The following is a 27,310-nucleotide window of genomic DNA, read 5'->3' on the forward strand; positions in this document are numbered from 1 at the left end:
GGTGTTCCTCTCAACTTTTGAAGCAGAAAGTAAAAGGAGAAAACACAAAACCTTTGAAAGCTTTTTAAAACGCAGCGTTTTTGAAAGGCTGACTATTCTGGCTTTCCCTACCATGGAAGCTTTCAGTCTCCTTAACTACTGGAAAAACAGTGGTGGTGTTTCCTCCGGCCTCAGCTTGCTCCCTCAGTCCTCCGATTCCTCTTGCCGTTACTCCGGCGAAGCCACCACCATTGTCACCTCCGTGACGGAAACAGAGGATGAAACTACCGCCGCCGACGACGACGACGAAGGACCGTTCTTCGATCTCGAGTTCTCTGTTCCGGTGGAGGAAGAAGAAGAGAGCGGAGATAGCAACAAACACGGTGAAGATGACGGTGGAGGAGGAAGAAGAAGAGGAGAGGATGATTCCGATTGTACGGACGGTGGTTGTGAGTTCAAGTTCACGCTCTCCTCGTGTTCCGGTGGAGAAGATCGAGTAGATCCAGACCTCGATTTCTCTCCTTCGGGCGATGTTTACTTCAAGGGACAGATTGTGGAGGAGCTTGAACCGCCGTCTTCAGGAACAGAGCAGACATGCTCCGTCAAAGCTCCGGCGGCACAGTTATCGGCGTCGATTTTGAAATCCGCCACGAAGCTTCGCGTGTTCATGCTCGGCATGAAGAAATCGAAGCTAATTCAGGCGAAATCGGAGAAATCAGAAGCCGATTTAGTATCTGGAGACTCCGACAAGCGAAACCCTCCTCCTCCTCATCCGTCACACTCGCCGGAATCGCAACAGAAAAGTACGGTCACAGTGAATTTAAAAGTGGAAGAGGTGCCGATAATTTCCCTCTTCGCGAGAGACAACAGCTCGAGAAACTCGTCGTCGTCGTCTTCTTCTTCTTCGTCTTCCTCCTTGAAGAAGCAAAACGGCAGCGAATCCGTCGTTTCGGAAGAAAACCGATTCGTGACGGTGCAAAAGTACCTGAAGAAGGTAAAGCCGCTTTACATCCGAGTTTCGCGCCGGTACGGCGAGAAGCTAAAGCATCCCGGCCAACTAACATTCGGCTCCTCCGCTCCGTCGGCGAGATCTACGGCGGAGAAAACTGAATCTCCGGTGATGAAGACGCATAAACCGGGAAATATCAACATCAACATTCCGGCAGGTCTTAAAGTAGTGAGGAAACACCTCGGAAAAAGCAGATCTTCATCGTCGACTACGACGGCGACTCCGTCGTCTACGGCGGCGACTGTTACGACGCCGTCTGAGTCAAGGAGACGCGACGACTCGCTTCTGCAGCAACAAGATAGCATTCAAAGCGCCATTTTACACTGCAAAAGATCTTTCAATTCCTCTCGAGGTATCTCCAGTTACCAATTTCTCTAACATTTCTTCTTCAATTCAACTAAAGAAATTTCATTTTTTTCTTCCAAAATTCATTAATCAAAATCTCCTTTTGAAATAATTTTCAGATAAAGATCCGTCGGTGTTACCAAGATCGGTGAGTGATCCTTCCTCTTACGATAAATGAAAAAAATCGTATCTTTGTTCGTTTCAAGAGAATCTCAACTTCTTTGATTTTCTCGAATTAACACTTAAAAATAATTATGGATTAATATTGTACATATCTATCTTAGCTTATTTTGGTCAGGATGGTAGCAGTAAGAGTCGTTGATCCTAGATGTTATGTTTGGTCATGTAGTGATGATGACTATTGAAACTTTCGAACATAAAAAGGTTATTATGAAGAAGAAGAAATAGACATCTTCTCTTTTGTCATCTTTATTTTGTTAATAGACAACTTCGAGTATACACACACGCACAAATACTACATACTTATGTATAATGAAATTGATGACATAGATCTTAAACGTTAGCCATATGAAAAATAAAAAAATTGGTGTTCTCCTTTAGCAAAAGAAAGAAAGTAAAAAAAGAGATTTGGTGTTCTCTTACAAAATATTTGACAAAAAGCGGTTGGTTAAAGAGAGGGCAAAAGATGCTAAATATGTCATTTAATCTGAATTTAGTATTTCATTTAATTATTTTACTGTGTGAATGGTTATATTGGTAATTTGGAATGACGGAAAGAGAAGTAAATGCGGGGCTTTATTGGTCAATGTGATGGTGAAAGTTGAGGGAAAAACAGTGAAAAATCAAATTTGTTATGAATATTAATGTATAGATGCCTATTATAAGGTTCATTACTAATATTGTATTTGTCTCACATCGGGAATTTGTGGTGATAGCTACGCATCAATTTTCTCTCTCTCTTGATAACTGATTCACAACATGTTATCAGCACGATTGTCTCTCGATCCATTCTCACACCGAAAAGATGAGAGTTAGTTTAAATTTTTTTTTTCTTCAAACCGAAAATGTGAGAGTTAGTTCAAAATTTTATTTTGGGATGAGAAGTTTTTCTTTCCCCGAAGAAGGAAGACTATGCCTCCTCTATGCTTAGGGTTTACGCATGGCGAAATTATAAAAGCATCATATATGCTCAATCTGTGCACAACTGGATTTTATCATAAATCGTTTAATGCACTGCGAGATTATATGAGCATAAGATATGCCCTATCTATGCACGGCGGCGAGGTTATAAGAGCATAATATATGCCCTATTTATGTACGGTGAGATTATAACAGCATAATATAAATATATGTCCTATCTGTGCACGGCTGAATTTTTTCTGTTTTATTTGATAAGGATTTCCAAAACAAATTTTGCACAAACAAATTATATCATGCTTTATCACGAAATTTACACATTCATATCATATGAAATTGTTTGATGAATTGATTGATTGATTGAAAAACTAGTTTAAAGGTAAAATATTAATAAATTAATGAATGATTGAAATATTATATGTGATTATATCTTGATTTATGATTTTTAATATAACTTAGCACATAGAGATGTTGCCAGAGTTTATAATATAATTGCTTTATATAAACTATGTTAAATTATTATTAATCTTCCTATAAGTCCATAATTAATCATTTATGTGAGTAATATTAAATCAGATTAAATTCTTATTAGTAATCGTATTATTGTTATTAATTATGGTGATAGAATACGACAATCAAAATATTTTATTACATAAGTTTTGTGCTGGTTGGATATCATAATTGATTGAGTACAATTAAATTGTGTTAGTCAAAATCATTTGCTTTGTGATATTTGTTCAAATCGATGCATGCTTTAAGTGATAGAACATTTAACGTTTTTATAAATGAACCTTGCATAAGATAATTGCATCTGGGTTGATTATCATATTTTTTGAAATTTGAACAAATTTTCGTGATTATATTTATGTGATAATGCCTCTTTGTTGATCTTAAGATCGAGTACTTGACCAAAAAGATCCACAAAATTTTGAATCACCAAAATGTGATATTACACTCATTATGATTGGTTGAATCTAAAATAATGTGATTTAAAGTCTGCAAGTGAGTTTGGCTCGGTTATGTTCAGATATTATGTGAAGATAATATCGTTGATGCAGAGATGTTAAAAGACATACTCTACCATTTAGAGAATGAGATGTTGTCTTGTAGACACAATACTCTACACTTTGAGAAGTGTTACAAACTTGTATATGAGTCTAAAAGAGGCTGAACAACATAATGAGTTAGAAAGAGAAAAATCAGGATATACTTCTGATTTGAGATAGTCCATTTCCTGAAGTGAATGTGACACCCTATATTGAGAAAGAAAAGGCCACATGATTGATATAGGCCAAATATGGCTATGGAAGTGGTTGCAGACATAAATGTGGATATGGATATGGATATGGTCAAGGTAAAGGTTGAGGCCAAAGAGTTTCTTTTAAGAACTCTGATATTCACTAGAAGTGAGAGAATAAAGATGGTAACATACAAGAGATATGTCTATCATATGATGATAAAATAAATTAGTGTGAGTACAAGATGAGATTGTATAAAATATTGGAAGCTCCAGAAGAGCAGATATGATTGCCTATGAAAGGATTTGGAATCATTAATGGATTATACTCTCCTAAGTCTCAAAGGTCAAAAGGATCTAAGATATAATGTAAAACCCAAGTTGGTTATGTTGTTGATCCTAGAGTGGGATTCGATTCGAGATGAATGGAACTGAAGTGTCATCATCATTTCGAGGGGGAGAATTGCAGAATTCCACAATTCATAGAAAGTGGAACATCGAGGAGATCATGTTCATACTCATGTTCGATAACTCATGTGTAAAGAAAATCCAAAGGATTTTAAGATTTATTAAATTGAGACAATGAGTGAAGAAAAGGTTTAACATCTTCACATCATGAGTATTATCCAAGGCAGTAAAAGTCATTTAGAGAAACTACTTGTATTCTCTATTGAATTGTACTACACTAGTATATGAGATATAAATGGATCTAGTAAACAAGAAGTTTACTGAAAATCTCACTGTTTTGGCATAGCTGGTTAAGCCATTCCAGTTAAATAACAATGCGAAAAAGATCCAGAAGATTCTGATGTGTTTGGTTTTCACTCTCCAATAAATTTGGATATGTTAATTTTGTGGTACATACACAAAGAAATATTTTGGATTGATCACCCACTATGTATCTTTGTGAAAGTATTTGGTTAATTAATTAAGAGTGAAACCACATTGATTCGCATTAAGCCAACGACAAAATTTTGAGTTCTCCCTATGGTTGGTTTTGGTCAGAAACCAGATGTTTCCAATCTAAAAGTTTTGGATAATGTTGCTCCACCACATTGATCTAAGATGGGACCTCAAAAGAGGAATATATGTTAGATATGAATCTCCATTGATGAGTAAATGTATTAAGCTATCAAATAAGGGATAAGATTAGAATAATAGACTGTAATTTCAGTGAGTCAGTCTTTCCAACAATAAAAGAAGGGGGAGAAAATAAACAGCTGGAAAATCAGTAAAAGAAATTATCTTGATCCTCTGAAAGAATGTGCACTAAAAGTTTGAAAGATAATTTATTTGCAAAGTTAAGCAAATTTGATGCTAGAAGCAGTATCTGGCCCTGATTAAGTTATACCAGCTGTGCTCCAATTAATATTGATGTCCCGGGGGGACAATATCAACTGCTATAGAGGCTAAAGATCGCATGAAGCGTGATAGACCTACTGATTCCAAAGATAGGAATCCTCGAAAGAAAAAAGAGCATAATATAAAATGGCAAGGTTGATGAAGTATTCTCTAGATGAGATATAGACATGAGAAAGAAAGAAATCTAGGTACCTAGTAATGATAAGAGATTTCAACTAACTGAGTCATGTCTGGAATGAATGGAATCAAAAGCAAATCAACGTCGATAATATTTTTGCATGTAATGAAGCAGTTGATGATGAGAAATGAGGATCAAAAACCGCTGTACAAAAGATGTATTGAAAAACGCGTAAACCGATGATTAGCCAATCATGATAGAGGCCGTAAAGGCAAAGATTAAATATCCTGTAAAGAAGAATTTGGACCAGTAGTCCGTATACTTGAAAGTATAAAACTTATGAGACATAAGTGGATCTTTATACGAAAGATGAATGAAAGTGATACATGAAAAGATATACTTTCTTGTGGTGGATGCAACTATTTTACAGATCCTTTATCAGTCTAAGATTAAGAAAAATACTTGATTTAGTCCTAAAAGGAAATCAAATTGCCAGAAGCAATTAGAAGGATTAATGATTTCAAAATGAGGTTCTCGAGAACATTGTCTATTAGATTATTGAGTTAAAGCAAATATGCTTCATGCGGATAATATATGATAATCAATATACTCATGTGTATGTATCAAAAGATTATGGATCAATAGAATCTTTGGTTTGGACATAATCAAAACTCATGAAGAGTTATCGAAAGTTGAAATTTGGAAGAAGAAACTTTGGAATTACAAGTTTGTCTTGAGGCTAAATTGTAAATTTAAGAAAGAGATATTGTCTCAACGATCCTTGTATGATTTTACATATAAAAATGCTCATACATAGTTGGTCTTGGAGTACCACACTTGAAATGTTATTTGAGCAAGTTGTTGATTTCTTTCATGATTGAAAGATGGGCTTTAGTATGGCAAGTAAGAAAGCCAACATGATAAATTTTATAAGAAGAGCATGAATAACTCGTATGTACAAATATGTACTGTATGAATATGAAGAAGATTGTATGTAAAAGACTTTGGCATAAAGTTCAAATAGAGGAAGAAAGTATCTTTTATGCGAAAGGATGTTATGGACCAAAAGTCCATTAACCTGAGAAAGTTTGATAAGCATATGAGTGTATTAACTAAGGTTATGCTTATATCAATTCCCTAAAGATGATATATGATTGAGAAGCATCTCTTGAAGAAGATGTTTCTAGAGGGAGAAATATGATGATCTGCGTGGTTGTACTCTTTTTCCTTCTCATGGTTTTTATCTCACTGGGTTTTTCTATAAAAAGGTTTTAGCGAGGCAACAAGAACACACAAATGATAGTAACCTAAAAGGAATGTAAATATGAAAGTGTATCACGACTAAAGAGATTATTAAGATCATCAAAAGCAAAGAGAAATATTAAGATGGATCATCTGGGACACTAATTGCAGTGTATGTTGATGATTTAAACATCATTGGAACTCATGTAGAGATTTCTCAGATAGTGGAATATCTGAAGAAATAATTTGAGATGAAAGATCTCGGGAAAATAAAATTTTGCTTGGGATTGCAAATTGAGCATCTAAGGGATGGAACCCTAGTGCATTTAACGACATATACAGAAAATGTGCTTAAAAGAATTAATATGGATGATGCACATCCCTTAAGTAGCCCTATGGTCGTAATATCAATTGATGTGTTAAAAGACCCCTCTCTTCCTTGAGAAGACGATGAAAAAGTACTTGGTCCTGAAGTACCATATTTAAATACAATAGGGGCATTGATGTACCTTGCTAGTCATACAAAACCTGACATATCTTTTGCAGTAAATTTATTTACAAGGTTTAGCTCATGTTCAACTCGAAGACATTGAAATGAGATTTAACATATATTTAATTACCTCAAAGGAACGAATGATATGAATTTATTATTTTTTAATCCATCCAAAAGAGATTTGATTCACTACAAGAAAAACATCATTTTACAACGGCCGAAATGGTCGTTATTTCGTCGTAATAGGGCTATTACGACGAACTACCGACGATTTCGAATTCGTCGTAAAGTCATCGTCGTAATAGACAAGTCGTCGTAAAATCGTCGTATAATATACGACGGTTTTGTTTCGTCATAACATCGAGGGAAACAAAATCGTCGTAAATGCGTCGTACAGTTTACGACGATTTTACATCGAATTGCGTCGCTTTGGTCTTCGGCTTGACCGTCGTTAAGTGGTCGTTAATGGTCAACGTAAGATCGTCGTAAAATGTATGACGCATAAATCATCGTAAATCAATCGTAAATTATTTAATCATTTCGTCGTAAAATCGTCGTAAAGCACGAACGTATAAGCGTCGTAATTGTCGTCATACATTTTAGTCGTAAATTCGTCGTAATATTTACGACGAATGTACGACGGTTTTAATAAAGATATTATGACAATTATACGACGTTTAATATAATTGAAAATTTTTTAAATAAAAAATCGAATTAAAATTTAAATTAAAAAAAATAATTTACAATTTAGAATTTATTAAAATTTGAAATTAAAAATAATTGTAATTTACATAAAAACCCTACAGATCTAAATCTAAATCTAAATCGTCGATCCCGTCGATCCCGTCACCGGCCTCCTCCCCATCGTCCTAGACGTGTTCCTTGCCGGGTCTTCGGTTTGATGCTTCCGCCGGCGCCTGATCTCCGGCTCTAGGAGGCTTAACCCCGAGAGATCGGAACATCTCCTTGTCCGTCTGCACCGGCGGTTGCGTCCTAGTGGATGACCCGGCGGCAGACAATCCTACAACCCCATCAACCCGCAGCTTGTCCAACTGCACCATAAGTACCGGGTTATCGGCTCCCATGATCTCGAAGAGACCGTAGAGCTGGTCGATCCTCGTCTCGTACCGGGTCCGCATCTGATCGATCTCCTGGCGGATAACCGGACGTGACCAGTCGCCGTAGCTCTCGGGGTATCACGGATGGACCCCATCCCTAATACCCACCCCTTTTTCTTTGGGGCAACTTACAAATATTTAAAAACATTATGGTTAGAAATTTAATTTAAAACTAAAGTTACATTAATTAAATATAGTAATTAAATTTACCTCTTCGAAGATCAGGTCCATCTCCGCCACCGTCAGCGCCGGGGTTGATTGGACCGAGCTACCTCCGGGAGACGTTTGACGCGCCTGCTGAGTCAGCTGCGTTTGTCGCTCCTCGATCGCCGCACAGGCGGCGTTGTAGATCTCCTCCGCCCGAGGATCCGTGAATTCGCCTTTACGCTTCTTATGCGTCTCGGCGAAAACATTCGTCATCGGAGGAAGTTCTCCTCCGTTATCTTCGACCTACAAAATCAAAATGAAAAAATTAATTAGTATCGAGAAATAAGAGTTAATTATTTGAAAACCAAAAAATTAGTAATTTTAATTTACTTACCATCATAAGTCGTCTTCCGGCAAAAGGAATCTGGCCGGAAGTGTGCGGGACGTTCTTCCGATTTCCCGCATCGTCAGTAGCGTTCCTGAAAAATATTTTCATTAGAATCTATTATAAGAAAAAAATAATGTAAATATTATTGGAATTAACTACTTACCTAGATCCGGAACACTTTGCGGCCGTAGTCTGGTTGTGCGGATCCAACCAGTACTGGACAAGACCCCGCCAGACGGTATTGGCCATAGGCGCCGGCTTGGCCTTGTCGCCGTCAACCTCCCACTTCCGTTTCCAGTCGGAAACGGTGTTGTTGAGGCGGAATTTGACCTTCTCCTTGAAGGCCGTCTCCACACGTCCGTGTGCGGATGTTTTCCAATGCCAGTTTTGCTAGGAAAAAAAAAGAAGTTAGTAATTATTATAAAAAGTTAAAATTTAAAATTAAAATTAAACGAAATGGTAAAAGACTTGAACCAAGTGTCAAGTGTGGCCTGATCCAGCTTTTTCCAGCTGGTATGAGGTTGTACGAACAACCCCTTGATGATATCCGCAACGTTACGACCGACTGCATTGTCGGTCGTAAACCTAGTCAAATGGAAAGAGAAAAAGTAAATTAATATCAAATATATAAGAATAAATATGAATTAATTTAAAAATATTGTAGGAAAAAAATTACGTACCAAAAGGTGTCCGGGACTCGATCCGGGTCGAGTTTGTTTATGGTCTCACGACCGGGTTGCGCTAGAAGATCCTGTACTGTAAACTGGGCATACGGTACAGGCGGGATCGGATCAGCCTCAGGATCGCCCTGTGCGGGAGCCGCTGGTTCGGCTGGTGGTGGTGGAGGCGGTGCCGGCTGCGGAACAACGACCGGTTGGGAAACTGTCCGTTGTGTTCCCGAGGACTCTGGGATGGCTGATCCGGTCGCCGAGGTAGACGGGGCCGTACCATCAGAATCGACGAGCTGTCGGTAGTGAAATATCTTAGCCCGAGGAGCCATTTCGACAGAATCTACAAAATTTTAAAAAATTTGTTACTAATTTTTCAAATATTTATTTAAATTTACAAAATCCGGGCCTATCTAAATTCCGAAACCTAAATCTAAATTCCGAACCTAAATCTAAATTTTGAACCTAAATCTAAAATAATATGTAATGAAATTAATTTAAAAAAATACTTACAATTAATTGGCTGGGAGAGTAGGGAGAGAGGGAGAGGTTTAGTTTTTTAGAGAGAGAGAGAGATTTATAGAGGGAGAGGGGGAAGAGAGGAATGAGCGACGAAGGGGAAAAAATCGCGTCCCTTATATAGATTTTATGATCGTCGTAAAATCGTCGTAACTTTACACGACGATTTGGTTGTATAACGTCGGTCCACTGCATGACATGACACGTGTCGTGATGGGAGCATTTGACCGTTACGACGGTTTTACGACGATTAAACCCAAAACCATCGTAAAATCGTAGAGAGAGAGAGAGATTTATAGAGGGAGAGGGGGAAGAGAGGAATGAGCGACGAAGGGGAAAAAATCGCGTCCCTTATATAGATTTTATGATCGTCGTAAAATCGTCGTAACTTTACGATTATATTACGACGGTTTTGTGATGTTTTTTAAAAAAGTGAGTAAACCCTAAATCTTATAAATGGGATATTGCCTAAAGAACAATGCAAAGGTTATTGTATCCTAACATATAATAAAAGGTTTACAACTTTGCATGTATGATGGATTTATGACATGAGATAGTAAAAATTGAAATTCCATAATCTAATATATAACCTTTCACTTAACATTTACGAAAACATGCATGAACTTGTAAATATGTATGTTTTTTTTCAAATTTTTGATTTTGATCAGATTGATAGCATTTCATATAAAATAAGATAACCAATCAAAAACATTTGTGAAATACCTTACAACCAATAAGATATAAAAGATTCAAAATTTTGGATTTCAACATTACGACGATTTTACGACGAAATAGTGTACTCGTCGTACAACCGTCGTAAATTTACGACGATATTACGATGGTTCGTCGTAAAGACGTCGTAATGTTGAAACCCTATTCATTCAGGGCTTTAAACCTAGACTTAGGGTTTAGGGTTTAGAAAAACCGTCGTAAAACCGTCGTAAAATCGAATTTTAGGGTTTTTAAAAAATTCAAACAAACAAAGTTACAAATTACATAATAACAAACATTCACTAAATACAATGCATGAAACTCAATCAGATTCATCTTCCTCTATTACTTCATCACCATCACCGTCTTCTTCCGCAAAATCGTCATCATCGGTTTCAGCAAACTCATCATCACCTTCTTCTTCTGTATCATCGGGAAGATCTTCAACTTGCCTGTTCCGAGGGTCTATTAAGAAAATCTCCTCATCAACATCTGGTTCAGACAGATCTACGCAAGTGTCCTGTTGAAGTGGAACATCCTCAACCCCTACAATCTTGCCCCTCGGAGCCACTTTAACTACAGCTAACCAGGTATGGCAGAAACGTTACCTGTTCTGCTTGAGAAGCTAATATAAATGGCTCAAACCTGTTGTACCGTCGTGATTTGTTCACGTCAACAACTCCAAACTTGTTTAGACGTACCCCTCGTCTAACAGTTGGATCAAACCAATCACATTTGAAGAGAACAATTTTCAGCCTTAACAATCCAGGATACTCTACTTCAATTATTTCTTGCACAACTCCATAAAAATCGATTTCACCCCTCACACAAACTCCATAGTTAGTCGTCGCCCGCTTTGCAACGTGACGGTATGTGTGAAAAACATAGCCCCAAGTGAAATACATTGAGGCTGTAGTTATTTTTGCCATCGGACCTAGTAGTAACTCATGGAACCATGTTGGAAATTCATCCGGATCATTCGGGTCCACCTTATAAGAAAAAAATTCTGCTTTTATTTCTTGATTTCGATATATAGCAAATTAAAGTAGTCTTTAAATTAAAATTTTATACGTACTTGTCCTTTTAACCACTGGGCATAGTGTTGATCTTTACGATCATTGATTTCAGTTTCGGAAACTGCAGATATGCATTCTTTAACCTCATCAACAAATGTGCTGAGAAAAATAACAAATAGTTATTAATACTGACAACTCATATAAAGATATTATTAATTAAAAAGGTACCTTTCATACGATGACAACTCTACACAATTTAACAGGATATACGTATGTGCACTGTGATAATCTTTTTCATTGGACCACCAAACATCTTTTAGTTTTCCACTAAGACGTCCGATCGGCGAGAATATGTCAGGTACACCTTCAACGGCATATGGATGGCCAACTCCATCATCATATCGACGAGTAGCTCTTTTGCGTGTTCGTACTTTCGGTGCAAAATAGTATGAAGTGAAGTGTGAAGTCTCTTGCGTCAAGCTTCCCGCCACAATTGAGCCTTCCACTTTAGCTAGGTTTTTGGCTTTACCTTTAAGATGCTTCATGAAACGTTCGAACGGATACATCCACCTGTACTGAACGAGTCCACCGAGCTCTGCTTCGTGTGGGAGATGAACAGGAAGATGTTCCATAACATCAAAAAATGATGGTGGGAAGATCTTTTCCAAATTGCACCACAAGATTGGAATATTCAATCTCCGGTGACAATCAAACCAACAAGTTTTTCTACCATGTTTTAGCTGAAACGCATCAGTTCGATGAAGACAATAAGGACAAGATAGCCTCCCATGTGTAATCCATCCTGATAGCATACCATAAGCGGAGAAATCGCTTATTGTCCACATAAGCACAGCCCGCATAGTAAAATTTTTCCTCGTAGAACATTCATATGTACGAACGCCAGTATACCATAAATGATTCAACTCATGTATGAGTGGCTGAAGAAATACATCGAGAGCTTGCTTCGGATGATTTGGACCTGGAACCAAAATACTTAGGAAAAGAAATTCCCTTTGCATGCACAAATATGGAGGAAGGTTATAAGGAGTTAGGATTACTGGCCATAATGAATATTGTCTACCAGACATACCAAATGGACTAAAACCATCAGTGCACAGACCAAGATAGACATTCCGTTTGAACTTAGCAAAATTTGGGTATACCATATTGAAGTGTTTCCATGCCTTTGCATCTGATGGATGAAGAACTTCTCCATCTACTTGTGTATGTTCCGCATGCCATCTCATTGATGCAGCTGTCCTTTCAGATTGATAAAGTCGTTTTAACCTATCAGTTATAGGGAGATACCACATACGTTGGTACGGTATCCTTTTACGCCCACCAATTTGCGGCCTGTATCTTGGTTTTTGGCAAAATCGACATTCCTCCAGCTGATCATCATCTTTCCAAAAAATCATACAATTATCAACACATACATCTATCATCTCAGAAGGTAGACCAAGACTAAAAATCAACTTCTGAATTCCATAGTATGTTCCCGCTGCCAAGTTATCCTCCGGTAGATACTCCTTCAGAAGATCAGCCCAATCATCCATGCAAACCTCAGCCAGGTTATGATCTGTTTTAATTGACATCATCCTAGCTGCCAACGATAATTTAGACAAGCCTTCTCTACATCCTTCGTAGATTGGCTGATTAGCATTGTCTAATAAATCATAAAATCGTTTGGCATCTACATTAGGTTCCTCAACAGCATTACCCGTATGCGTTTCATGAAATGCATCAGTCACCATTTCGTGCATCCTATCATGATCTACACTTTGGTCATATTGATACTGATTAGGCTGATGACCATAATTCGATTCATCAATATCAACATGACTTTGATAATTACTACTACTACCAGCATTCCCATGAGTATTACTGCGATATCCTTCTCCATGTAGATACCAAACAAAATATTGCGGCATAAACCCTCTATTTAATAAATGCGTTCACACGGTTTTGGTTAGTGTATACCTCGTATTCTTGCATTTCAAACAAGGACAAAACATCTTCCCACTATCTTTAGTTCTCTCCATATTTGTAGCCTGATACATAAATATTTCTAACCCGTTCTTGAACTCTTCTGTCAACGCCCCATCTGAATCTTTACGCATATACATCCAACTTCTTAGCTCGTATATAGACATCTTGAAAATAAACTCAAAATACTATCTCTTTTTATTGATTAGATAATTGTGTCACGATCTAGCCACCTGGATGGAGTAAATTAACCTTATAATATTATTACTTCTTCCTTTCAAAGTAATATAACTCTTACTTCGGGTTTCCAGCAATGGACAACCCAATATATAAGGATTTACAACACTATACTAAAATTTAAGAGACCAGTTCGTGAAGCGTAAGGACTTCTATAAGAGAGTTGGTAAAGCTTGGAAGAGAGGATACTTGTTGTATGGTCCACCAGGCACAGGAAAGTCAAGCTTGATCGCAGCCATGGCTAACCATCTCAACTTTGATATTTATGACCTAGAGTTGACTGCGGTTAGCAACAATTCTGAGCTGCGACGATTGTTGATTGCCACTGCTAATCGTTCAATACTTGTTGTGGAAGATATCAATTGTTCCATTGAATTGAAAGATAGGTCAACTGATGAACTTCCTCAAGAATCAGACGAGCCTAATGATCCACGGTACAAAAAGGTAACACTCTCTGGATTGCTAAATTTCATAGATGGTCTGTGGTCAAGCTGCGGCGACGAACGGATCATAATATTCACAACCGATTACAAAGAGAAACTTGACCCGGCGTTGTTGAGGCCAGGACGCATGGATATGCACATTCACATGTCCTACTGCACGCCAAGTGCTTTCAAGGCACTTGCTTTGAACTATCTGGAGATCAAAGATCACCACCTTTTCAATAAGATCGAGGAACACATTGAGACAACAGAGGTTAGTCCAGCAGAGGTCGCAGAACAGCTGATGAGGAATGACACTGTTGATAAGATTCTTGAAGGTTTGATTGAGTTCTTGAAAGTCAAGAAGATCGAAAACGAACAAGTTAAGGCCAAAAAGGAAGAGCAAGAACTGAAGAACAAAGAAAAGGCCATGATCAAGGGCACAGATTCGAAGGTCAAGAAAAACGAAGAGGTGGATGAACAAGTTATGAGGAATGACCGTGTTGATAAAGTTCTTGAGGGTTTAGTCGAGTTATTAAAAGCCAAAAAAAGCCAGAACGATCAAGATTAGGCCAAACATGAGGAGGCGAGTAACATTAACTTCTGAGATTTTGAAAAGATTAACGAGATAAAAGTCCTTGTTAAATAATATGAGTTTCATTGTTAATCACTTGATCTAATATTACAAAATAAGCAAAGTTATGGATCCAGTGATGAAAAAGCTACACATGGAAAAAATAATTAAATATGGATCAGACTATTAAATTTCCAATTCGATCAGATTATCGAAAACTCAGAAAGTAAATCATAATCTTAGCACAAACCCGAAGAGATGTAGCAATTCCAACTTAACTCATCATTGTACAACTTCATAACCACTCGATAAAAACATACAAAATTGAAAATAAATACAGACTTGAAAATAAAAACATGTACAAAATTAGAAAATAAATACAGAATTATAAAAACATGAACCAAATATTTTCTAATTTTTTTCTTTTTTCAAAATGTTTTTCTACACTCTATAATATATTGATTACAGTAAGTTAAACTAGAGATATTTGAATTAGAATTGGGAAATCGAACACATGAAATTAAACCAAGCGTCACTAAATGGAAGATTAGGAGAGTGTAGGGGTATCGATTTTTCACTTTTCACTATATTTATAAAATGGGCCGTAATCGTGGCCCACGATACACAATTTTTTTACTGATCCATCCCCAATTAAATCATCTTCTTCATCCCAAATTCTCTACCGCCCTAATTATCTCGTCTTTACGATCAGAGGTGTCGTGTGAAAGAAAGCTTAGTGATCGCAGAGGCCCTTCTAGGTTCGACCACCCAAAAAAAGAGTAGAACTTGGTATCAAATTATCTCACAATTTTTTTTTAATTGTTAGAATTGGAAATTTTTATGTTCATAATCGAAAGCGTAGAATCGTCTGATTAACCTCGTAGTTTATGTCTGTAAAACATGGACCTGTACGCAATCTAATACATACCCAGTACTATTGTCTGAAAAAAAAAATTGTTTCTTCTTTTTTTTGTTAAAAAATAAAAAAAATTTGGGGTTAATTTCTTGTTTTATGTGAACTGACTGGTTTTATTTACAACATTTTGATAAAGACTGAAGGAGATGAGTTCCTCTGCTTCATCATCGGCCGAATCTCATCTAGCCACCGCCAAAACAGCTCTCACGGCGGTTGCATCGGTGGCTGCAGCCGCAATGCTAGCTCGATCAGTGGTTCAAGACTACATGCCAAGTGAGGTCCATGAGTTTATCTCTTGTGGATTTCGCAGATTCTTCGGCTACTTCTCTTTTCAAATGACAGCTGTGATCGAAGAATTCGGAGGTTTTGAGAACAACGAATTGTTCGAAGCAGCAGAGGCTTATCTCGCCACCAAGATATCACATTCCACTAGAAGAATCAAAGTGAACAAACTCGAGAAACAGAGCAATCTAAACGTCACCGTAGAACGCGACGAGGAAGTCGTGGATTACTTTGATGGCGGAGTCAAGCTCACTTGGATCCTCCACGTCGATAAAAAGGACTTTCGTAACCCTCGTGATCTCAACTCAACTCTGAAATCGGAAGTGCGTTTCTACGAGCTCAGGTTCCACAAGAAATTCAAGAACTTGGTTCTTGAATCTTACTTGCCCTTTGTGGTGAAACAAGCCGCTTCGCTGAGACAAAAGACCAAGACTTTGAAGATCTTCACACTAAACTGTTACTCGGCGCAGTGGACATCTGTGACTCTTGACCATCCTTCCACGTTTCACACTCTCGCCATGGATCCTGAGGTGAAGAAAGACTTGGTAGAGGATCTTGATCGTTTTGTGCAGCGTAAAAGCTTTTACAAGAGAGTAGGGAAAGCTTGGAAGAGAGGGTATTTGTTGTATGGTCCACCAGGTACAGGGAAATCAAGCTTGATCGCAGCCATGGCCAATCATCTTAACTTTGATATCTAAGACTTAGACTTGACAGCAGTTAACAGTAATGGTGAGCTCAGGAAGATATTGATGTCTACTGCGAACCGTTCGATTCTGGTTGTGGAAGATATTGATTGTTCGATCGAGTTCAAGGATCGGAATACTGATGAGCCTTCACAAGTATTTCATGATAGCAATGATCCGCTGCATAAACCGGTGATGCATTTTGATTCACTATCACTAATGTTTTGAAAATGTGTATGTCTTAGCTCATAAATGATGCTTATTTCTAACTAATTTGGTTGGTCATTTTTCTTCAGGTCACACTCTCTAGTCTATTGAATTTTGTAGACGGGCTCTGGTCAAGTTGTGGGAACGAGCGGATTATAGTGTTCACGACTAACTACCGAGAAAAACTGGATCCGGCGTTGTTGAGGCCAGGACGTATGGACATGCACATTCACATGTCGTATTGCACACCGGCTGCTTTTAAGGTTCTGGCTTTGAATTATCTCGAGATTCAAGACCATATGCTTTTCAAGCAGATTGAGGAATTGATCCGGGAAATAGAAGTTACACCAGCAGAAGTAGCTGAACAGTTGATAAGGAAATGACTCTGTTGATAAAGTACTCCAAGGATTGATTGTGTTCTTAAAAGCCAAGAAAACTGAAAATGATTAGGCTTATCTATTGGTTACAATCTAACTGAAAGTGAAATTAATACTTTTTTGGGTTAATTTAAAATATTGAATTTTATCAATGAATCCTATCCACAAGGGCCCATTGGGGTTCAATGATTTGATGCTAAAGCCGATTGAGAGTTGAAACAAGTTTCTTAGTCGGTAGCAAGTAACCAAGAAAACGAGTATAGTTGACTGTTGACTTGTAATTGTTAAACCATTGACTTCCATTTTGATAAAGTTTCTTGTACGCTCATTCCTGAAACCAAGTTGCACAGTAGAACGAATCAAAATATCCAAAGATCAAAAGCTTCAGATCCTATCGGTTCACTCATTTCCTTGTAAGTGTTAAAGATGGTTACTTTGGTTTATATTCATCCCGATTTTCTAGGATTTAGACATGTTTCTTGAGAAAATACGGATTGGTCAAGAAAATCCCATCTTGGGTTAGTGATTTTTATAGTCCGTTGGTTGATTGGTTTCTGAAAAGTCCGATCTTTTGATACTTACATAACCTGATTGAATGATCGCTTCCAGGTCTGAGAAATGGTGGATGCTGTAGTGACAGTGTTTGGAGAAAGCCCTGAACATCCTCGAAGAGAAAGGCCGAGTTGTGTCGGAATATAGAAAACAGTTGAAAGATTTGCAAGATGAGTTGCAATATATGCAGTCTTTTCTCAAGGATGCAGAGAGGCAGAAAAGAACAAACGAAGTGTTGCGCAAACTCGTGGCAGACTTGAGAGAACTGGTTTACGAAGCTGAGGATATACTAGTGGATTGTCAGCTCGAGGATGGTGATGAGGATGATAACGAGCAAAGGGCTTCAAACGCGTGGCTTTCTCGGTTTTATCCCGCCCGAGTTTCACTTCAGTACAAGAAAAGCAAGCGTCTCAAAGAGATCAACGAGCGAATAAAGACGATAAAGACTACAGTTGAGCCTTATTTCAAGTTCAGAACGCCGAGCAACGTTGGAAGAGACAATGGAACTGATCGGTGGAGCTCTCCGGTGTATGATCATACTCAGGTGGTTGGTTTGGAAGGAGATAAAAGAAATAAGGAAAGTTTATGTTCTGAACTTGTATGTATCAGTGAAGAAAATGGAACTGATCGGTGGAGCTCTCCGGTGTATAACTTACGAACAAAGGGCTTCAAACGCGTGGCTTTCTCGGTTTTATCCCGCCCGAGTTTCATTTCAGTACAAGAAAAGCAAGCGTCTCAAAGAGATCAACGAGCGAATAAAGACGATAAAGACTACAGTTGAGCCTTATTTCAAGTTCAGAACGCCGAGCAACGTTGGAAGAGACAATGGAACTGATCGGTGGAGCTCTTCGGTGTATGATCATACTCAGGTGGTTGGTTTGGAAGGAGATAAAAGAAATAAGGAAAATTTATGTTCTGAACTTGTATGTATCACATTTCAATGAATAACTTACGAACATAAAATTAATGTATGTATTCATAATAATATAAATTATAATTAGGTATGTATAATGAAGAAAATGTAGATGAAGAATACATGTAATTATGAATACATACATTAATTTTATGTTCGTAAGTTATTCATTGAAATGTGACATATATGAACATATTTTAAAGATTATATGCGAAGATGTATTCATTTATTTCGAAATGTATCTTTATTTGGAAATTGTGTAAATCTGTTATTTAATATTTTTAATTATAAAAGACTTTTGCGGAATATGAAACACAGCAAAGAAAAATGAGGAATCACTCTCTACGAATTCTATAAATACACACCATAAGAGAATTTTGATCAACTAACCAAGCAAACAATTACTCACTCAAACACAACCCATACTATAATTATTCTTCTGATGTGATCCTCACACAGACGTACAAAAAATATGTTTACATGAAAGAAAAATACATGTTTTCCTACATAATATTTCTTGTACATCTGTGGAGAATCACATCAGAATAAGTAGTTTTATTCATTGTGTCGCCATAGAGTTATTGTAATTATATTACTTGTGAATGCTCACTTTCGACAGGAAGTATACTGTTAGTACTTTATACCAAATTCTGGATAGAGTATTGACAGTATACTTATTGTAGAGTGAGATACAAGTAATTTTGCTCAGTAAGTAATGAGAAATGTATACCACTTTCCATAAATATTTGCTATTATTGATTTTTTATTAGTCACTGATATTTTTTGAAAAAAACTGTCTTTGCTTATGTAGAAAATTTTTATTTACATCGAATGAGATCCAATATTGTGTAAGAAATACAAACCTTTTAATTAAAATTTTAGAATTTGAACTATAACGATTTTCCAAATATGTAGGATTGTTAGGTTTATTATTTCTCATCGCAGCAATTATCTAAAATAACAACAAATCACATTTTTCTATATTATGTATTTCAGTTAAATTTGAAATTTAAAAAGTTGTTCAATTTTATCAGAGATTTCCAAAATTTGAGATATAATTTATCATATTAACAACTAAGTTACGACTAATCCGCATCAACAATACTTTAAACTTACAATGATAACAGTTTATTAACTAAATTATAAATTATAAGTTACGGTATATTTAATGAAATGTTAATTGGTTGACTGTTGTATTAATTATGTAATATGTAACAGTTGAAAATGTAGTATTTAGTAGATGATTTACCTTAGTATTTCATATATTCAACATAAAAAGTATTGTAAAAAATGAAGACGATGAAAAACAACAGAATGAAAGTAACTTATTGAAAAAAAAAATCAGCATGCAATTTTAAAGCTAATATTAAGAAAGACATATAAATCTAATTGACCGGGAATAAACCCATTGCATAGCAAGCTTCTCTGAATGTGTCGTATACAACACCATTAACTGTTCGGATCTCTTTATAACTGCGATGACCTCTAATGATATTCAACAGACAACCCAAATAAAAAATTTTCCCATCATAAATTGAATACTGTTGAAGAATAGTTGGATTTCCTGAACCCTTTACCCGTGGCCTCCACTCATGCAATGTGGAATTCAGACAAATTGATGAGATAGTTCAGTGTAGAGCAAGAATCTAGCAGTTGCGTATATCTTGTTACACTCCATCCAAGCAATAAATTTTGTATTTTTCATTAGTTTGTCTACCTTGTTTCGCTTGGAAGAATTTGTTCTTGGTAGATGAAATTGAATAATTTCTGAAAACAATCATAAAGAACTTGTTAAAACAGTTAAAAGGAAACAAAAAATGTATGATAAGAAGTTATAAAGAGTAATTATAGTTCTATCAAAAAGATTCTTAATAGAATAAAGTTGGATGCAGAAGGCTTACCTATCCTGTTTATAGCAGTAGAAATGGAGAATATTGAGAATTTTTATTCAGTGTAACAAATGAAGTTGCAGTTCACAAAAGTATGATGTGAATATATAGATGGATTAAATAGGCATACACGAATATACGAATACGTTAAAGATTGCAATATGCATCTGGTTATAGAAAGTAATAACAATATATCAATATCCTTTATATTATATTTTTAAAAAATCCCGAATATATGGTTAGATAATTCAACTTAAACATAATTGCTTTATAAGAATACTAGTTCGAAATTATCGGAGCACAATATTATGTTACCATATATTGCGGTTTAAATCAAACTGTAAAGAGAAAAATCCAAACTTTTCAATATTTTTTTATGAGCTAAGTTGTGTGAATTGGACGAAGAAGACTTGTGTAAATATTATGTCCATTTATCAAAAGCAAAAGTAAAAAAAGTCAAACTGGTTGGTTGAAACAGTATTCCCAAGAAAACATAGAAATTTGATGATATTGAATATTTTTTAACTACCATATCGTATATAAAATAAGAGTTTGCTTCGATTATAAACATACTTCTAAAATTTACTCTGCAACCCTAAACGCCTGATAAGAGATTAGACAAAAATAGAGAATCATCAAGAAAAACGTTATGATGAAAACGGATTACTAAAAATTAATCCACCACCATTGAACATGAGATTTGGTGTGGAAGAAACACCATCACCTCCTCCAATTTCTGAATCAGAGATGGAGCAAACTAATATGTGTGAAGAGATGAATGACTTTCTGAGCAAATCAACTGCGAAAGCCATCGAGGTTCCTTCTGAGGTAATTTAAACTTTAAATTATTCCGTTTTATTGATGATTTCTGTATTAATGGATGTTTATATCAATATGTAATATCTGCAGCTTGATGAATAAAATTCGACTGATGATCCAAAGGAACGTTGCAAGAATGGAAAACACGATCTCCATCTAGATCTGGAGATAGGTTTGAAATGTATAGAATGCGCTTTTGTTAAGACAGAAATCTGCTACCTAGATACATCTCCGTGGGTAAGCTGTTAATACTCCATTAGTACATTGATTTGTTTAACTAATATGTTTGAAGTTAACTACATTATATGTTTTGAATCTTATAGGCACATAAGAATAAACGTGGAAGGAGAAACTTCGGAGTTTAGCTAAAATTATCTCTGTTTTTTTTTTGGTTTTTTTTGTACCTTAATTATCTTGAATAAAATAAAAAATAATTATTCTCCCAATTCACTTTCTCATATATGTGTATTGATTCGTAAGATTATAAGCTCATATGCTACATTGATTATAATCCACAAACATTGAAACATCGATATTTATATAATATTTAACACTCAATTTGAAAGGTAATGAGAAAAGCTTAATGGCAGTTGTCAGCACTGAAATGCAAACGTCAATCGGAATTAATTTAAAATTACTCTTACACATAAAGTTGTTAACAGATCAATAGTGAGCATTGGACCAAAAAAAGATCAATACTGAGTATTGGATGAAATTGCGTAAGAAACGTTATAGTTGCATCGCGTGACATGATTATAAATAAGAAAATTTATAAAGGCTCGTAATAAATGTAATGTCGTAGTCTACTTACATAAATTGTTATGGTACTAAATTTGGCATATTATGAAAAATGGCCGTTAAAATATTGTAGTAGTATAATTTGGCAATGTCTTGTTATTATGGAAATGTAAAATATTGGATGGAAGAAAATGTCTATAAAGGAAGTAACATTTCTAAAATCAAATAAATTCTATATATAGATGGTATATGTTATATCCAAAACTATACATATATACATGTAGAATATATAAACATAAATACATGATATTAAAGGACATAAGTAAATTGACAATTAAACATTACCATAAATAAATACTAAATATTTCATTACAAATATACGAAAGTATGTTCAAATCCATCCCAGTTTTATGGGAAAATATTACATAATAGGAATGTTTAACAGTTACAGGAAAATATAAGTACATAGGGATTAAAGTTATGGCCAGCTCAGATCTCCATGGATATCGGTAAAAGGAAGTCTGACAGAAAGTAATTTCAAGTTAACAATTGAAAAAAAATTAAAATAACCCATAAAACATATTATATATATTAATACCAATTAGAAAAATTATCAGTCAAGATAATCAGAAACCTCTTTTATGTGAGGATTGAAAAGTATTTCAAAATGGTCTCCAACATTCCTTATGCGATATCTCCCTGTATAATTTTAAAATATAAAGGGCACAAATGTTAGAAGCCAAATTATCATATAAACAAATTGGAAATGAATGTTTCCACTCGATTATAAAATTTAATTACTAACCTTCAGAATCATAGGTCAGACAAAACATGCGCAAAGTCAAGACTGCTTCATAAGTACCTATATCTTCCCACTTCTTCCAGAAATCCAGAGCAGTCTTTCCAATGAGTTCGATGTCCATATCAACATAACTAAACCAACAAATTATATTACAACAACATTAACCAAAATATAAATACTCAGAATTATAAGACAAATTATTGGTCTTTACATATATAGATGATAATATAAAATATCTGACTTCATGTCCCTTATCTGAATGTCCAGTTTGTGAAAAGGTCCAAAAATCATCTCATAGGGGTCATCAATGTCAGTACTTAGTTCATCATCAACATCGATGATTACGCCGATCAAGTCTACAAAGAAACATTTTCATTACACAATATTTATAACCCTATATATTAAATTGAATAAAGGTGAGAAGCCTAACCGATAGAGTACTCAGTAGAGAAATTCCCTCGGATAATGGCATAAAATGGCATAAAATCCATCATATGCTTAGGATTGACTTGAAAGGTCTTGTCTACAACAGTATCGGCGTTCATGTTGATGAAGTGGTAGTTTATAGTATTTCTGAAAGATCCGAACGCATCGACAACATTGAAGAATTTGACATAATTCCATTCTCCTTCTTTAAACTTTGGACCGAGGGAAGAAATAACATCCTGATCAATCGATACCTTTATTTTGTAACCCTAAATTCGTGAACCAAATAATCATTTCAAAGATTCATGTGTTTAAAATGTTCATAACATGCAACAGAATAAAAAAAACTTCGAAAGATGAACTTACATTTTCGTCACCGAGGATAAGATGCAATTCCTGGCGTTGATTACGGTAGTTGAATTGTTTCCAAACTCATATAACTTTTATAAGGATTCTGGAGTCAGATTTTGTGGGAGAAAGATACTCAATGGTACAATAGCGAGGCATGTTTGAGGAAAGTGGTTGTTTTCTGGGACTTTAGGTTTGTTTTTAGTTAAGATGGCGAGAAGTTTTTCTACTTGGTCCTTTATATGTATAGGAAAGCAAGTATAGAGTTTGAAAGGTTGTGTCGTTTTGTAAAATTAGAATAAATAGCAACCTTTGACATTTATTTCACTAAGTGACTTACGAACAAACCAAAATGGTTACATTCAATTCATTGGTATATTTGTCTTTTATATTGATTAAATATATATAGTAAAATATGTAAAGATGGTAGAAATGTCATATCTTGTACTGACTACTTCTTTTTAATTAAGTCAATTACTTCATTTCATTAATTACAAATAATTAATGAGAGTACAATACCGAAATTTATGTACTCTATTTTTTAATACAGACACAAATCACGGACCATCCAAATTTTGAATATCATAGTTATTTTTTGTTGAAAACAAATAGAGTATGATTCTCGACAATATACCCAATAAAGTTTAATTGTTTTAAAAAGAATATATATATATATATATATATATACTGTCATTGGATAAATTATCTCAATCAGAATAATATAGAAGTCAAGTTTAACATTATAAAAATAAGAAATAAGAAACAACAATCTCTTTTACTGAAACTGGTCTTCATATTCATCGTGGACCGGAGGAAAATCATTTGAAGATGTAAGCCTGAAATAATATTAGGATTTTTTATCATTATACATATATATATATATATATTTATAAATATTAAAATATAGGATACAATATAAAAGATGGAATAAACATATCCCAACCTTGCACTTTCCACTTCTGGGGTAGGATGATCCTCGAGAATATCAGATATGAATATTTCCGATTCAACTATCCATTCATATAAATACATAGACATACTCACTATATGGAAAAAATATATATGTAAAACTTGTAATTAATTGAAAATATCAAATAATGAGGTAGATAGTTACCTCTCCATCTAGTGAAAGAGAAATATCGCAATACAATAATATGCCTAAAAGACCTTTCACGATTCGTCCAAAGATCTTCAAATTTCCTTGCCAAGTTATCCCAAGCAATACATTTCAAAGTTTCTCTACTGTATATTTAAATCATTTAGAACATTATTAATATACTTTAAAATTTATAAAAAATATACACATAACAGATGTTCTGAGAATAAGTTGTACATACCTAAAATCTTGAATTTTAAAACGAATAAGTGGACGTTCTGTGGGTGTGTCCGATGTATCGGACATAGGAACTCCTAACTGAAGTTTCTGAACAAATGTGACAACACCGAGAAGATCAACTGCAACAATAGGACTGCCTTTAAATACATGTTGAAGTTCCTTAGATAAATGATTTAAAATAAAAAGTAGTAAGAAACATACCAAGATATCTATCTGTATGAATAAATCTATATAAAATATTCATGAATGGCACAAAAAGAGTATATTCCTCTTGAAGACTTCGGATCGGTTTTCTCAACAATGGTATCCTCGAGGAAATGTATATGATAGTTGTTTGATGATATATTTGGATGAATCACTCTGTCAGTAACTTCAAAATTACCAAGAAAAACCCAATCTCCTTCAACCAATTCATACTCGAATTTGTCCATTATATCATATTAAATAGTAGACAAGATGCGATTGCCCTACAGGGTTTATAAAAATAAATAATTTAGAAAAACATCCTAAAACATGTATACGATAAATCTTTTCAAACCTCCAAAACTTACAGATTCATCCGCAAGAACTAACATCCGATTAGGTCGATCGAAGAGAGTATAGTCATAATAATCTCTTAGTATCTGTACACAAATACGATATCCGCCATTTGACTTCTGAGGATCGGAAAGTCTTTCACAAGGAGACATTCTTTGTTTTAATTTTTTTGTTAAGATTGAAGATGAAAGAGAATAAGGAAATGAATAGTTTTCTATGTGATGGAGTAAAACAGTTACGGTTTTAATGTCGTCTTAATTGAAACTCTCGAGTAAATTTATGACAGTTGGTTGAAAAAAAATAAATAAATCACAAATTAAAGTTTCAAAAAATATAATTAGGGAAAAAAAATTTAGGGCAACATTAAAGTTCCACAATTAAATAAAATACGCCAAAAAGTTCCACAAATACCGCAATAAAATAACGAATAGAATTCAAACGTTATCCACCCATTGGACAAATTAGTTACAAATATCAAAAGCAATAATCAATCACCAGCAATGCATTTCTGCAATAAGTTCATTACGATTTCTTGCTTCTTCATAACTTCATTGGGATCTCTTGCTTTGGTCGCTTTTTGTTTACAGATCTTTCACCTTCATCCAAATAGTCGAGACTCTTAATTACCTTCTTAGATGAAGGAGTGAGTGAAGATCCAGACGATGGATTCTCAAGTTCGTCAGAACTCGTAAACATCAACGGTTGTTGAAGACATAGGTACATTGTTGAGGTCTTAATTTAACTAAATGATCAGATAAGCGAGCTTTAGAAGTCTGTAAAATTTATCATATATATATTACCTCTAATCAAGAATCCCACTCAGTCATAATGTCAACATCTTGAGACCATAGTTTTACTACATACGGAGACTGGCTTCTTTTTGTATACTCTTCTGAAACTGTTATTTTGAAAAGCATCCTCATGGTTAGGAGCTTTGTCAAGCCATCAGAGAGCCCTCTTGGTAAATCCTGCGCATCATTATCTAAAAATTTTTCACACCTAAAAATTTTTCACGGTAGTCAATAGCACCACCCCAAAAAGTCGAATAACTCTGTTCAGCATGCACACTCATTTTATTGTTTTTTGGCAACCTACAAAAACGTAAACAATAATTATATAAATAAAATAATGTTAAAATGATATTAAAATTGTCACATACCATACTTTTCTCTGAAGTCTTTCTCGATCTTGACGTCAGGATCAAACCAAATTTTGGTGGAGTTGAAAGCGTTTGATATTGAAATGTCACCTACACTCGAAAAACATAAAATAAGAATAATTAACAAACTAATCCAAACCCAATCTCTACAGACTGTGTATATATGAATAGGGGATATAGTGATCTAACTTTTGTACTCTTTTATACAGACAAATTGCATTACACACACAACAATAGCAGCCATATGTTTGTCAGTGTACTCAACAGTTACTTTTGCATATTGTCCACATAGTGTACATTTCAGTTGGACATCACTTCAGCAGTAAACATATTAGCGTTACATTATTAAAATATTGTTATGTTTATTTTGGTATGATATCATAACTACTTACTTGGTATTCCGGAGTGTTATCATCAATTTCTCGCTGATCACACTTTTTCCTTTAGTTTTTATAACTTCCATACTCCCGACGGTGATAATTTGTCCAATGACATCTTCAAAAAAAAATATTTGTATACAATGATAAATATGTATATTATAATATAAATTTCATAATCAAGATGATGACATACCGATGAGGACGTTTTTGTCGAGTTTGTCTTCCTTGATTGACTTGAAATCAGACAAATATTTCTCTGGCAAATCTAATGGAAAAT

The 27,310-nt window shown here is 35.1% G+C and overlaps 3 protein-coding genes and 1 pseudogene across 3 annotated transcripts; all 4 read left to right on the top strand.

The window, feature by feature from the left end:
- Positions 1 to 1,770, top strand: LOC18009807 (probable membrane-associated kinase regulator 2). The gene is made up of 2 exons (XM_024147943.1): positions 1 to 1,340; positions 1,453 to 1,770. The coding sequence occupies exons 1-2, from the start codon at positions 113 to 115 to the stop codon at positions 1,509 to 1,511; spliced, it is 1,287 nt and encodes a 428-aa protein (XP_024003711.1). The 5' UTR covers positions 1 to 112; the 3' UTR covers positions 1,512 to 1,770.
- An 11,903-nt stretch (positions 1,771 to 13,673) lies between these two features.
- On the top strand, positions 13,674 to 14,702 carry LOC18009743 (annotated as a pseudogene).
- A 657-nt stretch (positions 14,703 to 15,359) lies between these two features.
- LOC18009725 (AAA-ATPase At3g50940) lies at positions 15,360 to 17,207 on the top strand. The gene is given in 4 exon segments (XM_024149394.1): positions 15,360 to 15,458; positions 15,722 to 16,742; positions 16,847 to 17,134; positions 17,136 to 17,207. Coding segments are annotated over 3 exon segments (1,371 nt in total). The 5' UTR covers positions 15,360 to 15,458; positions 15,722 to 15,731.
- A 137-nt stretch (positions 17,208 to 17,344) lies between these two features.
- Positions 17,345 to 18,710, top strand: LOC112082181 (disease resistance RPP13-like protein 4). The gene is made up of 2 exons (XM_024149401.1): positions 17,345 to 17,547; positions 17,744 to 18,710. The coding sequence occupies exon 2, from the start codon at positions 17,871 to 17,873 to the stop codon at positions 18,465 to 18,467; it is 597 nt and encodes a 198-aa protein (XP_024005169.1). The 5' UTR covers positions 17,345 to 17,547; positions 17,744 to 17,870; the 3' UTR covers positions 18,468 to 18,710.
- The last annotated feature ends 8,600 nt before the right edge of the window (positions 18,711 to 27,310 follow it).

This window comes from Eutrema salsugineum, unplaced genomic scaffold (assembly GCF_000478725.1).
Source record: "Eutrema salsugineum unplaced genomic scaffold, Eutsalg1_0 scaffold_8, whole genome shotgun sequence".
Lineage (NCBI taxonomy): Eukaryota > Viridiplantae > Streptophyta > Magnoliopsida > Brassicales > Brassicaceae > Eutrema > Eutrema salsugineum.

Coding starts and splice junctions, on each gene's coding strand:
- LOC18009807 (XM_024147943.1), top strand. CDS start 113: ATGGAAGCTTTCAGTCTCCTTAACTACTGGAAAAACAGTGGTGGTGTT. Junction 1,341..1,452: donor ATCTTTCAATTCCTCTCGAG/GTATCTCCAGTT, acceptor AATAATTTTCAG/ATAAAGATCCGTCGGTGTTA.
- LOC112082181 (XM_024149401.1), top strand. CDS start 17,871: ATGCAGTCTTTTCTCAAGGATGCAGAGAGGCAGAAAAGAACAAACGAA.